Genomic DNA, 14,081 nt, shown 5'->3' on the forward strand with positions numbered 1-14,081 from the left:
TAAATGTTTGAAAATAGAACTTACAGGGATATTTTCTTTTTTTTTTCCTGAAAAATAAGTTTATGTGTAAATCTAAAGCAACTTACATTGGAGTCTTTGCACTTAAACACTGTGCTACCTTCCACAATACAAACAGGCAAATTTTGAGATGTAATATATTTAAAGTGAAAACTAAAAATTCAATATTTCAAAATATGAGACAGGAGTTTAGTAGATTGCAGACCAAGGATGGCTTCTGACAGAAATGAGTACTTCCTTCAGCAGCATGTGATAATGTTGATCCTTTCTCTCTCTCTTCTTTTTCAATTGCCCTAACACTCCTGTTTTTTCATTCCTTCTCAATTTCCTTTACAGGTTCCTCTATCTCTACCTAGCCTTTAAAATGTCAGTGTTGGGGTGCCTGGGTGGTTCAGTCGTTTAAGCATATGACTTTGGCTCTAGTCATGATCTCAGAGTCCTGGCCTAGAGTCCCTCCCCACCCCACCCCACCCCAGCCGGTGCTCTCAGTTGAGCTCAGTGGGAAGCCTGCTTGTCCTTCTTCTCTCTGCCCCTCCTCCACCCTGCTTGCTTATGCTCTCTCTCTCTCTCTCAAATAAATACAGCCCATAAAAATAAAATAAAATGAAATAAAATAAAATATCATTGTTTCCCTGTATTCTTCCTTGGCTCTCATTTCTCATTGATCCTGGGTAGTTTATCCATTTTTAGGTAATGCCTTCTTCATTTATATCTGCAACCTAGGCCTGTTCTCTGAGCTCAAAATTCAACTTTGTGATCCAGCCTCTAGTCTGGGAGTCAGATTGGTCTCTGGGCCAAATTCGGTACACTGCCTGCTTTTATAAAATAAAGTTTTATTGGAATATAGCCATACCCACTTTACATATTGTCTATGACTGATTTCCTACTACAATGACAGAGTTGAGTAGTTGTGACAGAGGACACAAGGGCCTGTGAAACCTATAATATTTATTCTCTGGCCCGCCACAGAAAAAGTTTGTTGACCCTAAGATGTGCTTTCTACTGAGTTTAGGCATGACTGGGCATTACAGGGCATGACTGGCCCACCAACAATAGATGTACCTGAATTTCTCTGTGTGAAAGAGGGAGTGAAGATGAACTCTGGGATTCATAACCAAGTGTCATGGATAAAGACTATAACAGCAAAGTGAAGGGATATTTTTGTTAGGATTCTGTCATACTGGAGGCCTAAGGAACTGGAGGCCTAAGGAATATCATGCAAAATTCTCATTGCTGTAGAATCACATAAAGAATATTTAAAGACAAATTTCCAGACCGCATTCTCAACAATTCTGACTCAGTAAATCTGGGGAGGGATTTGGGAATCTGAAATTTTAGAATGCCCTCCAAGTAATTCTGGTATGTAGCAAGTAAGTAGTCAGAATCTGGAAGTCAAATCGATCTAAAAATCCATCGCTGGGTAAGATGGTCTTTTTATTCTTGATGAATCATTAAAAAGAGGCCAATTAGCTTCTCTTGATTTACATATTATTTCCGAGTCTCTAGCTTTAAGGCAATTACAATAAAGAAGTTAAAATCTCTCAGCAATGATTTTGCTCAACCACTCTCGTTGCACTAGGTTTATATAAAGAAAACTCTACATTTCCATATTGACTGATAGTGTAAGACCAATTTGTTTTGTCATAGAACTAGCTTAGGCTTTATCACACTCAAGAAACCCCTATCAATCCTGTCATCCCAGGACCACTTCCAGTCTGTTTATTCATGCATTCATTCAACAGCAACAACAAATTCTGAACACTTGCCAGTCACTGTTAGGTACCAGAGGATATAGCAGTGAACTGGATAAAATTCCTACTGCAGGGAGCTTACCTTCTAGCTGCTGGGGGTGGGGTGGGGTGGGGAGGAGGATGGGCTTCTCTTTAGACCTGCCTCCAGTACAAAATTTTCCCCAGCCTATCCTAGTCTGGATCTTCCAATGAGAAATTTTCTCAAAACTTAATAGAAAAAGGGTAAAATGTGTTCCCTGGACACACGCTGTCCTTTTAAAGCCGATTCTGAGGCTACGGTGCTTGCCTGTTAATGTAGTTGCTAAGACTATCCATTGGCTTCATGTTTACTTCTGTTCTTTCTGATACTGTATGTGTAGCCGAGTGAGTTTCGAGTCTAGTCTCAGGAGGGATGACTCTCCTTTTGGAGTTAGTCCTCGTATGATTAATGAGTACTTTTCAGTGATACTAACATCAAAATAAGCCCAGTGTCTCACCTGACTGAAGATTAGAGGCTGCACCTACGGATTCTCTTTAGTGGGGTTACTGGAAAACCTAACAAATAGGGACAAGTTTTGTAAAAGGAAGACAAAGAATGTCAGAGCTAGAAGGGACCTCAGAGATGCAGCCCCACTGCCTTTGAAAGATCCTAAGTCTGAGACTCAGAGAGGTCACCTGGGTTGCCTCAGGACACACAGCCCAATTGATGGATGTGAATCAGTGATCAAATCGAACGTACAAATCTCACTGGTGTTCCTTCTCCTAAAATGTAACGTCTGAATCAGGTCCGGTCTTCTCACCGCTCCCACCCATCCTCCTTTCTTGTATGAAATTCTTCATCGCTCTTTCTCGAAGAGCCGAGTCATTAAAACTTGAAGTTGGGGCATTCAACAAACAGGTGTCCAGACCACGGACACGGAGCGTGAGCATGGGGATCTCCACATGCCGGCCGAGAACTCTCCAGCTCCCGCGTACAAAGTTTGCTCGGATCCTACGTTTCTCTTTCAGATCCCTGGCTGCGAGGCCAAGATGCCTGCTGTGGCCTCCGACGAAGTTCGGAGATGCCATTTCCTCACAGGAGCGTGGCTCGGGCCGGCCAGCCGCAGAGCCGAACGTCCTGTCAGGCCCGGAGGGCGGCGGGGGAGGCCGGGCGCGGGGCTGGGCGGGGCCGCCCCTCGGCGCGCGACGGCCCGCCCCGGCTGCCAGAGCCGCGGGCCCGCGAGTCCCGGCGCGGAGCGAGAGGCGCGCGCGGGCCGTGGGGGCTGGGCCGAGGCGGAGCGCGAGACGGCAGCGGCGGCGGGCGCCGCGGGACCAGGCAGCGGCCCCCGCCCCCCGAAGTCCGTCCCCGCGCGGGGCTGGGGAGCTCAGGGCGGGGAAGCCGCGGGGCCGCGCCACGTCCCTCGCCCGCCCCAGAGCGGGTTTTGCAGGCGGCTCCAGGCTGGGGGCTTTTGTGTCTGCGACTCGGGAGCGGCGAGAGCGCAGACCTCCTCCTCAGAGGGCGCTGTGAGTGCGCCGCCAGGGCCCGGCCACCCGCCTCCTGCCTCCCCTGTCAGCGGCTCCCGAGGCGGCGGCGGCGGCGAGGAAGAAGGAGTGGGAGGAGGCGGCGGCGGCGGCGCACTCGTCCTCCGCACATGCCGGCCCCGGGCGGGGGGCCGCCCCCAGGCCGCGCTCCCGGCCGCCGCGGCTGAGCTCGGCCAGCCCCCGCACGCCGCCCGGCCGCCCCGAGGCCTCGTCTTCCTCCCAAACTTTGCAAAGTCGGCCCGCGTCCCCGCCGCCCTCGGCCGCGCCTCGGCTCGGAGGCTCGCCTCGCAGCCGCAGCGGCCCCGCGAGGAGGAGGAGCCGCCGCCGCAGCATCAAAGAGACCGAATTCCCGCGGCCTGGGGGGGAGTCATGCTTTGCGGTCTGTAATGTCAGCAGAACAGGAGAAGGATCCCATTTCGCTGAAGAGAGTTCGAGGTAACCGGGAAGGGCACGGGATTGGGGGATTCGGGGTGAGTGGGGTGCGCGGGGGCCGCGTGCCCGGCCGCTGGGAGGCCACGGGGCTCTGTCCGGGCCTAACTCCGCGCAGCCCGCGCGTCCCGCCTGCGCCCCGGGGCCGAGGCTGCGTTTCGAGGCGCGCGGCCCCGGAGCCCGCTCGCCCCAGACGCCCGCGCGGAGCCCTCGCCTCCGACTTTGTGTTAGGCGGCAGTTGAAGCCGCGCTCAGCATCCCTCCGTACCCCGCTCCTCTCCCACCTTAGCTCGTTCGCAAGACAGCACAATAGGCACCTCGAAGGGGGAGAAAGAAACCCCCCCTCCCCGGCAGAGACCACGATCGGTGCCCACCCCCCCAAAAAGTAAGTTGGGCTGCTCAAGAGTTGACGCTTTGAGGAGGGTGTACCGGGCCTTCGCGTCTCTCCCAGCCCCCTTCCCACCCCCAAAGGCAACAAATATACAGCGTATTTTCCTTGGGTTGAAGAGGACACACTATATAAATTCAAAAGGCGTTTTCTTTATGGGCTTCTGGATAAGAATCAGATCACCTAAAATCAATTTTATACGTGATTGGTTTGCGTGTTCCTTGCACACTAGTTAGGAAATTTCCTGCTGCCTTACTATCGAAGAAAAATCGGAGGGAACGCCGTACCAGACAAAAGATAATGCGTGTAAGTTCACAGATGCCAAATAGCGGCTGGAAATTTGGGGGATATCCTCCAGCTTTTATTTTTCAACTCTAAATGGGGTTAAGGCTGAAAGTCCCAAAGTTGAAATAACACTGTTCATTAAGCAAATATTTATTGAACATGTACTGTGTGCTGTGCACTGTTCTTGGCACTGGGGTACAACGGTGAACAAAGCAGGGAGAGTCTTCACCGGGTAGCAGTTCACACTCTAAAGAGATAATGAACAAAAGATAAGAGAATGTCAGATAGTAAGTGCTCTGGACATAAACAAAGCAGGTAAAGTGGTTAGGAAATACATAAGAGGTGGAGAGGTCTAGGTTATGTGTAAGAGGACTGATCTAGAAGATGATGTTTGAGCCAGGACCAAAGGAAGTGATAGACCAGAGCCATATGGGTATGCGTGGGAAGAGCAGTCTCAGCAAAAGGAACAGCGAGTGCAAAGGCCCTGGGTCTGGAACTTGCTGAGTGTATTTCAAGCAACAGCAAAGAACTTTTGGTAACCGGCAGAGAGTGAGCAAAGGGAGAGTAGTATGAGCTGAGGAGAAAAGGTGAGAAGAGGTATATATATTATTTATTTGAGAGAGCATGCATGCGCACGAGGGGAGGAGGGGCAGAAGGAGAGGGAGAAGCAGACTCCCCGCTGAGCAGGGGCTCAATTCTGGACTCTGAGATCATGACCTGAGCCCAAGGCAGACACTTACTGACTAAGCCACCCAGGCACCCCAGGAATTATATTTTTAGCAGGGTTTCTCTGCTGCCCTGTGGGAGAACAAGGGGTGAGGCAGGGAAGCTAGTTAGGAAGCTACTGCAATAATCCTTTCATCCAAACAGGATAAAGTGCTTTATAAATCAGTAAGTAGTAAGGTAAATTTCCAATTGACTTAAGAGATGTAGAGATCAAGAACCACAGTCATTCATCTATGTTTTTGTTCCATGTGACTGCAGATTAATCCCAGAGAACCGGATTGTAACACAGTGACAATGTGTTGATGATCCAAAAGACATCACTTGTGTATTTAGGTAAAGATTGATTTTCTTAGCCATTTAAGCAAAAACATAATTTAGAGCAGAATATTGTTTTTAAGAGCGCATGCATGCTCTCTCAGAATATTGTTTTTAATACCAGCATAGGTTTTCTATTGCAGTTTCCTTTTCTGTTTGTGGTTTTGAGTTGCCAAACCCTTTAAGGAATAGACCTTTCTGAAATACAGTTATTCCTCTGATATTTTTGCCCTGTTATTTTGCCGATTATTATAAATTACTTTGGGGTTGAAGGAAAAGAAAGAGAGTTCTCAGGTTTATACCTTTGAGCTCAATTATTATCAGTCTTAATCAAATGTAATTTTAAATAAAATGGACGGATATTGTGCTGTAGATCAAGAGCACGGATTTATCTTTATTTTGTTCCAGCTACAGCTTTTAAGTTTGGTGCCTTAGCTGTGTGTAGTTGGCTCAGGTGTCAGCTCAAGAATATTCTGCAAGTTAAGTACCAGAATAAAAGGCAAAGAAAGCACTTTTCAAAATGAAAAATCACAATGAGGAGGAGTTTTTTATAATAAGTCACTTTGTAGTGACTATAGCATTAATTTTTAAAATATTTTGGATTATTTTATAAAAGGTACCAGAATATCTATATGAGTGATTCTGAAACACAATTCAGCTGAACTTGACTGCTCTGCAACTTTTTGTTGTAATTTATATCCTAAGACATGCAGGATGTGGTCTTTGCAGAATACAAACTGTGAACAGTGCTTCTTAAACTGTTTACCATCTACCAATGTATACAGATAGACTTTTAAATAGTTACATGTTTGTTTCATGTGTATTATAAAAAATATAAGTCATCAAGCCTCTTGTTTAGTTTAAGGCTAAGATACACACACACAATTTCAATTTGAAGAAATTATTAAGCAAACAGTGTCACAGATGGAACTGAGATATGACAAAATTATGACAACATGACTAAGGACTTTACAGTAGTATGCTTTGTAGACCAAAAGTATCATATCCCCTGGGATATTTATTAAAAATGTAGGTTTCTGGGCCCACAGAATCAGAATTTCTGGGTGATTTCTCTACATCTTTAACAAGATCCCCTGTGTTCCTTATGCCTACTAAGGTTTGAGACCCAATGATGGTAGGCCTAGATTGAAAAGGTGAGTGGACAAGAGGAAGCTGTTTTAGGGGTCTTCTAAACCTGTCCTGATATTTTAATATTAGATTCAGAATTGCTATTTAGTGGCAATGTATCTTACTCTTATTTTCTACCAGTTGTTACCATCCTCAGCCCCTCAGGCCTTGATTATAAGAAAGATCCATGAAGATAGGTACAATATCTTGGTTATCTTACTATTTCTCCCCTCATTGTTTTGCCTGCAGTATATGCCAAATGAATGGATGAGTGAATACATGAAGTAACTCATTCATATATTTATGCTGATTTTTGATAGTCTGTTCTCTTAAAATATTACCTGTCATCCTTATTTTAACCAATATTCCCATTATGCAGTATTCTCAGAACTCTTAGGTGTTGATCTGATCACAATATCAATTCATTTATTCAGCAAATATTTATTGAGCAGTCACAGCACTAGACAGTGGAAATGTTGATTAGGAAGACATAATACTGTTTTCAAGAAGTCTTTAGGATACAGACAAATAAGTAGTTAGAAAGAACATGAGAAGTGCTGTGATCATCTATAGGAAATAATGGAACCTATAACCTATCTTTAAGGGAATCAAGGAATGCCTTCTGGAGAAGTGTTCTAAGTGTTCTAAGAAGCAGTGAGTGTTCCTTTGTGGAAATGATGTAGAAAAAGCAGCAAAGACAATGGGGATGAGAAAAAGGTTTAGTAAGTCAGCAGTGGTTTTATAAAGTCACTTCTGGGAAAAAGCACATTTTCAAGTAGTAAAAATTGAGAGATAAAAATGTGATGTAAAGAAGCATGGTGGTAGACAGAAAGTATGTTGGAAGGATACAATTAAGAGAAAGTGTCTTTTTTTTTTTTTCCTTTAAAGATAGACAAACATACTGGTAGACTTACAAAAGAACCTGAGAGGGGAGAAACTGAAAAACATCAGAAGAGAGGATAATTCATTAATAAAACATTCAATACATGTTTTTGAATATGTACCATGTGCTAAGCATTCAATGTGGGAAGCTAGAGGTGAGACAGAAAAGGCTTCTTTCTCATAAGTCACATCTCTGCAGGTGAGAGAAGGGAAACAGAATGAAATGAAGAGGTAGTCATGGAGAAAAAAAGAGCGAAGAAAGAAATTTAGAAGTGAAGAAGGAAGTTGAACATTTATTCCAGATGAAGTGTTTTTAAATAGAGTTAGGCATGGCATTGGAGATGTTGGGATTTGGTTTAGAATGGGATAATAGCATAGAGATATCATAAAAGTAGTAAAAATATACTTGTAGGCCATGTTGAATGAGTGTATGGAGGATTTGAATTCAGACTGGAGATGAAACTTAATTTAGGTAGACATAAAGTGGAGGGGAGGAGCCAATCGAAGTCCAAAGGAAAGATTTTAGGGGGTTTTGCTGTTTTATTTTTAATAAAAAAGGCTAAACATTATCAGGAAAATAAGGAAAATAAAGACTAAACATTATCAGGAAAGTAGTTTGATTTTCAACACCTTGCATGAATATCCCCCTGAGGTGTTTCAGTGTGCACAATGGATATACATGGTTTGGAACTGAGGAAAGTGGGCTGAGCCAGAAATAGAGATCTGGAAGTTATCAGTAAACAAGTAAACTAATTGATGCCTTGGGAGTAGATAACTCACTTGGGAGAGTGAAAAGTGAGAAGAGAAAAGCAGTGAGAAAAGCAACTTTGAAACTAGTATTTAGAAGACAAAGGGTGAAAAGAGGACTCTGAAAAGCAGAATGTGAAAGAATAGCCCGAGAGGTAGAAGGAAAAACCAAAAGAGGAGAGTGTCACAGAAATGTAGAAGGAAGAAAAGATTTATGAGGGGAAGATAAATGAATTTTGTTTTTAGTCTGTTGATTGAAATGTATTTATCTGTGAGATGTCCAGTGTGCTCTTCCTCCCACACTCCCTGTCTTGGTGAACATCATTTATCCAGGGACCCAAACCCATCTTCCACTCCCAGCCAACACTTTCCCAAAGTCCTAGAATACCTGTCTCCTTTCCACATTTTGAACCCACCATCTCCTTGACTTTTCTATAACCACTTCTTTAGTTTAGACTTCATCTTTTTTATTATTATCATAGGCCTCTCACTGGTTTCCTGGCCTCCCGTCTTGTCCCTCTTAATCCATTTTCCACATTGCTACTGCTGATGATTAATAACTACTATCTATTGAGTACTTACCACGCAGCTTGTTAATTGTTTTAAATGGATGTCTTGTTTAAACCTCTCAAGAACCCTTTGAGTTAGATGTTACTGTCATTCTAGGTTTACAGTTGGCTGACTAAAGCTCAGAGAGGTCAAGTACTGTGTGGTTAAATAACACTCAAGTTTACCTAGTTAGTAAGTGACAAAGCTAGAGCTAAACTCTATGCCTGAAAGTCTTAGTTAACTGTGTTTCATTGCCACTGTGCTCTAAAACACAATTCAGTCATGTTACTCTTTTTTTTTTTTTTTTTAAAAACTCTTTAGTTGTTCCCCATTATCTTTGGAAAAAATCCAACCTTCTCATATTGGCTTTTTTTTTTTTACTTGGTCCAGGCCTACCCCTTAGTTCTCTAATCTTCATATTCCATGAAACGGTCTCCTGTCCAGGTGTGAGATAATCACATTCCCTTTTTAGAGGTTCTCATGGTTTCTCTTGCCTTTAAACCTTTCTCGCACATTCTGTTCTGTCTGCTAGGCTTGCCCTCTTTTTTCCTCACCTTTGGTAGAATACCCATCCTCACGGTTTCAGCTTTGTTTAACCTCCTGGGATGTCTTTTCTGATATTCCTCCCTCAGTCACAATTAGATGGGACCTCCTTATGTTCCCTCCATATCTTGTGCTTTGTCTATCATAATATTTATTGCATTAAATTTAAGAATTCCAAAAAAAGAAAGAAAGAAATTGTTTTCTGTAGATTATGGGATCCTTATAGGGAGGAATTACTATTTTTTAAATTTACCTGTTTACTTTTAAAATCAGAAATAGAATATACGTTCTAAAATACACATTCTAAAATATAACAGGTAATGTGACCAACATTCACTTTTAGGTGTATTTAATCAATTAATAAGTAAAAGACAGCATATTTTTTCTTGTTTTGATTAGGAGTGGATATGAACGGAAAAGAAAGTACTCTCCCTTTATGGGAAAGACAATGAACCAAAAAAAATTATAAAAGCAGAAACCCCTCATATTTCATAATTTTGCCAAAACAGAAAGGTATAAGCTGTTTATTATGTGATTTTTATGAATATTTGCAGGTTTTTTCTCCTTTAGTTTTGAAGTTTTTTGTTTCAAAATATGGTTGACTTTGTTCATAAAATAAGTTTGTTATTAGAGTCATTATTGTATAGAGTCAGCTTCACACATGAGTGCTATCTACCCACCCTCCATAAGTTTACATCCGTTAGCAACTTTAAACCTCATGCACCTCAGTAATAGAAAGATCATTAGTCTGGGGAGAACAGTTGGTACAGGAACCACAAATATTTGGAACCTTAAATCACAGATGTTGAGGGTTTTCAGAATTTAATATTTATTACATGCCCAGATTGATCTAGGTTCTGAGCATCACATGGCAGACATTTTCTGCCTTACATTCTAAAAGAGTATAATGGCATTTTCATTTCAATCATATAAGGTCATTCTTTTTTTTTAATTTAAATTTTTTTGTGTTCCAAGATTCATTGTTTATGCACCACACCCAGTGCTCCATGCAATACATACCCTTCTTAATACCCACCACCAGGCTCACCCATCCTCTCACCCCCCTCCCTTCCAAGGCCATTTCTTATAATACTGTATTGACATATAAATTCATAATATTTTCTTTCAATGGTAGAGACCAGTGTTACAGAAGTGCATATTTCAGGTGAAGGCAAAGCTGTTAGTTAAGATGTTCACATCCATAGTAAATGATGGAATAAACTGACATTATATCCCAGACTTCTGTGCTATTATGAAAAATTGATATTTTCCACTGAATGTGTTGACAATGCTTGATACGAGATCTTTTGATAGGGCATTAAATACTATAGAAACTGAAATGAAGTGAGATTATGGTATAGTTTAGTTGAAAGGAGAGCAAAATGAAAACTAATATTTGAGGGTCCACTGTGTGCCAGGCAGTACAGTTGAGCACTGCCTAGTCAGTTCAGGCTGCTGTAACAGAATACCATGGACTGGGTGGCTTATAAACAATAGCAATTTATTGGGCACAATTCTGGATGCTAGGAGAGCCAAAGGAGCTCTCCCAGGTCTGTTTTATAAGGACACTAATTCCATTCATTAAGGCAGGGACTAGTCACCTCCCACAGTCCCTCCTCCAAGAACCATCAAACTGAGGATGTCAACACGTAAATTTTTTGGGAGGGACGGAGACTTGGTTTCTGTCATTTAATCAGCATAGTAATTAGAATGCATACTTACTTGAACTACTTTTGAAGTAAAGCTGTTTTTGAGGGAAAAAATGTAAAATATAAAAAAAATTATGGAATATAGTTGACACAGTGTTACATTAGTTTCAGGTGTACAACATGGTAATTTGACAACTCTATACATTACACTATTTTCACTACAAGTGTAGCTACCTTCTGTCACCATATATTGCTATTACAATCCTCTTGTTGACTGTATTCCCTATGTTGACCTTTTATCCCCCAGACTTATTCATTCAATCACTGGAAGCCTGAATCTCCCACTCCCCTTCACCCAGTTTTCCCTTCCTCCCATCCCCTCCCCTCTGCCAACCACCAGTTTTTTCTCTGATTTTTATGGGTCTGTTTTTGTTTTTCTTGTTTGTTTTGTTTTTTAGATTCCACATAAAAGTGAAATCGTATGGTATTTGCTTTTCTCTGTCTGGCTTACTTCACTTAGCATAATGCCCTTTAGGTCCACACATGCTGTCCTAAATGGCAAGATCTTTCTTTTTTATGGCTGAGTGATATTCCGGTGTGGGGAGTGTGTGTGTGTGTGTGTGTGTGTCCATATCCCATCTTCTTTATGCATTCATCCAGCAGTGGACACTTAGGTTGCTTCTATATTTTGGCTATTATAAATAATGCTGCAGTAAACATAAGGGTGCATATGTTTTTTCAAATTAGTGTTTTTCTTTTCTTTGACTAAACACTCAGTAGTGAAATTAATGGATCATATTGTGTTTCTATTTTTAAATTTTTAGGAAACTTCCATAGTGTTTTCCATAGTGGCTGCAACAATTTGCAATATCACCAGCAGGACCCAAATGTTCCTCTTTCTCTGAATCCTTGTCAACACTTATTTTTGTCTCTTTGATACTAACCATCCTGACAGGTGTAAGGTGATATCTCATTGTGGTTTTGATTTGTGTTTTCCCTGATGATTAGTGATGTAGAGCATCTTTTTGTATGTCTGTTGGCCATATATATGTCTCCTTTGACAAAACGTTCATGTCTTCTATCCATTTTTAAATCATTGGGGTTTTTTTTGTTACTGAGTTTTGTTACTGAGTTGTGTAAGTTCTTTACTTATGATATTAAGCCCTTATGAGACATGTTATCTGTGAGTACCTCCCATTCAGTAGGTTATCTTTTCCTTTTGTTGATGGTTTCTTACACTGTGCGAAAGGTTTTTTATTTTGGTGTAGTTTCAATAGTTTATTTTTGCTTTTGTTTCCCTTGCTTTAGGAGGCATATCTAGAGAAATGTTGATATCAAAGAATTGCTATCTGTTTTCTTCTAGGAGTTTTGTGGATTCAGGTCTCACATTTAGGTTTTAATCCATTTTAAATTTGTTTTGTTTATGGTGTGAGAAAGTGGCCGCATTTCATTATTTTTCATGTAGTTGTCCTCAGTTTTCCCAGCACCATTTATTGCAAGACTATTTCCATATTTAAAAAAGATTTATTTATTTATTTGAGAGAAAGAGAGTGTGAACAGGAGAGGGGCGGTGGGGTGGGGGGAATCTCAAGCAAACTCTCTGCTGAGTATAGAGCAGGGCTTGATCCCACAATGCTGAAATCATGACCTGAGCTAAAATCAAGAGGCTGACACTCAACCAACTGAGCCACCCATGCAGCCATTGAAGACACTATTTTTTTACCATTACGTATTCTTGCCTTCTTTGCATACAGTTGGCCGTATTAGCATGGGTTTATTTCTAAGCTCTATTCTATTCTGTTGATCTTTGTGTCTGTTTTAGTGCCAGTGCCATATTGTTTTGATTACCACAGCTATTTTAGTATAGCTTGAAATCTGGGATTATGATACCTCCAGCTTTGTTCTTCTTATTCAAGGTTACTTTGGCTGTTTAGGCTCTTTTGTGGTTCCATACAGTTTTGGGGATTATTTGTTGTAATTATCCAAAAAATGCTATTGGTATTTTGATAAGGATTGCATTGAATCTGTTGTTGCCTTGGGTAGTATGGACATTGTAACAATATTAAGTCTTCCATCCATGAGCGTGAGTATCTTTCCATTTGTTTGTGCTATCTTCAGTTTTTTTCAACAATGTTTTATAATTTTCAGAGTAAACATCTTTCATCTCCTTGGTTAAATTTATTCCTGGTATTTTATTCTTTTTGGTACAGTTGTAAATTGAATTATTTTCTTGATTTGGTTGTTTTCTTGTTTGGTTGTTTTCTTTATTTTTCTGCTACTTCGTTATTAGTGTATAGGAACACAACTGATTTCTGAGTATTAATTTTGTATCCTGCAACTATACTGAGTTCATTTGCTACTTCTAATAGATTTTTGGTGGAGTCTCTAAGGTTTTCCATGTATAGTATTACATATTATCTGCAAATTGTGATGGTTTAACTTCTTCTCTACCAATGTGGATGCCTTTTATTTCTTTTTCTTGTCTGACTGCTATGGCTGGAATGTCCAGTACTACGTTGAATAAAAGCAGTGAGAGTAGACAGCCTTGTCTTTTTTCTGATCTTAGAGGAAAAGCTCTCAGTTTTTCATCGTTGTGTATGATGTTAGCTTTGGGTTTGTTATATATGGCCTTTATTATGTTGAGGTATGTTCCCTCTAAACCCACTTTGTTGAAGGTTTATATCAGGAAAGATGTTGAATTCTGTCAAATCCTTTTTCTGTGTCTACTGAAATGATCATATGGTTTCTACCCTTCATTTTGTTAGTGTGGTGTATCATGTTGATTGCTTTGCAGATGTTGAACCATTCTTGGTGGTAAGTGATCCTTTCAATGTATTATTGAATGTGGTTTGCTAATATTTTGCATCTGTATTCGTTGGTGATACCAACTGGTTTGTAATTGTGTTTTGTTTTGTTTGTGTCATGTTTGGTTTTGGTATTAGGATCATGTAGGCCTTGTAGAATGTGTTTGGAAATTTTCCTTCTATTTTTTTCGGAATAGTTTGAGGAGAATAGGTGTTAACTCTTCTTTGGTAGAACTCACCTGTGAATCCATCTGATCCTGAACTTTTGTTTTTTGGAAGTTTTTTTGATTACCAGTTCATTTTCATTGCTAATAATTGGTCTGTGTTCAGATTTTTTATTTCTTTTTGGTTCAGTTTTGGAATGTTGG

At 41.1% G+C, this 14,081-nt stretch overlaps 1 protein-coding gene across 1 annotated transcript in view; it reads left to right on the top strand.

Moving 5' to 3' along the window:
• Positions 1 to 3,029: 3,029 nt before the first annotated feature.
• Positions 3,030 to 14,081, top strand: part of PYGO1 (pygopus family PHD finger 1) — a 29,917-nt gene continuing 18,865 nt past the window's right edge. The window contains exon 1 of the mRNA XM_082733840.1: positions 3,030 to 3,704. Coding sequence (XP_082589966.1) covers positions 3,656 to 3,704 — 49 coding nt within the window. The 5' untranslated portion in view covers positions 3,030 to 3,655. The remainder of the gene's footprint in view (positions 3,705 to 14,081) is intronic.

The sequence above is a fragment of the Mustela nivalis genome, assembly GCF_964662115.1.
Source record: "Mustela nivalis genome assembly, chromosome: 6".
NCBI lineage: Eukaryota > Metazoa > Chordata > Mammalia > Carnivora > Mustelidae > Mustela > Mustela nivalis.